Here is a 337-nt window from a genome sequence, read left to right as displayed (position 1 = left end):
TGGAGGTGCTGGTGGAGCGGCCGCTGCGCGTCTTCCATGTGCAGCTGGAGGTCACCGACATCAACGACAATGCCCCCATCTTCCCCGCCGCCCGGAAAAACCTCAGCATCGCGGAATTCACCACTCTGCCGGGGTCTCGTTTCCCGCTGGAGGGCGCGTCGGATGCGGATATCGGAGCGAACGCGCAGCTCTCCTATACACTCAGCCCCAGCGAGCATTTTACACTGGATGTTAAATCCTCTGATGAAAACAGGAAGTCTCTGTTTCTGGTGCTCGCAAAGTCGTTGGACCGCGAGACGATTCCTGTTCACCAATTGGTGCTGACGGCGAGGGACGG

General features: G+C 59.1%; 1 protein-coding gene across 1 annotated transcript in view; it reads left to right on the top strand.

The window, feature by feature from the left end:
* LOC103618719 (protocadherin alpha-11-like) overlaps positions 1-337 on the top strand; it is a 9,971-nt gene that overhangs the window by 322 nt on the left and 9,312 nt on the right. The window contains exon 2 of the mRNA XM_017738665.1: positions 6-332. Coding sequence (XP_017594154.1) covers positions 6-332 — 327 coding nt within the window. The remainder of the gene's footprint in view (positions 1-5; positions 333-337) is intronic.

Source organism: Corvus brachyrhynchos, unplaced genomic scaffold (assembly GCF_000691975.1).
Source record: "Corvus brachyrhynchos isolate BGI_N302 unplaced genomic scaffold, ASM69197v1 scaffold376, whole genome shotgun sequence".
NCBI classification, from domain to species: domain Eukaryota; kingdom Metazoa; phylum Chordata; class Aves; order Passeriformes; family Corvidae; genus Corvus; species Corvus brachyrhynchos.
The sequence above is the reverse complement of the archived record's forward strand: the minus strand, read 5'-3'. Positions and strand labels throughout refer to the sequence as shown.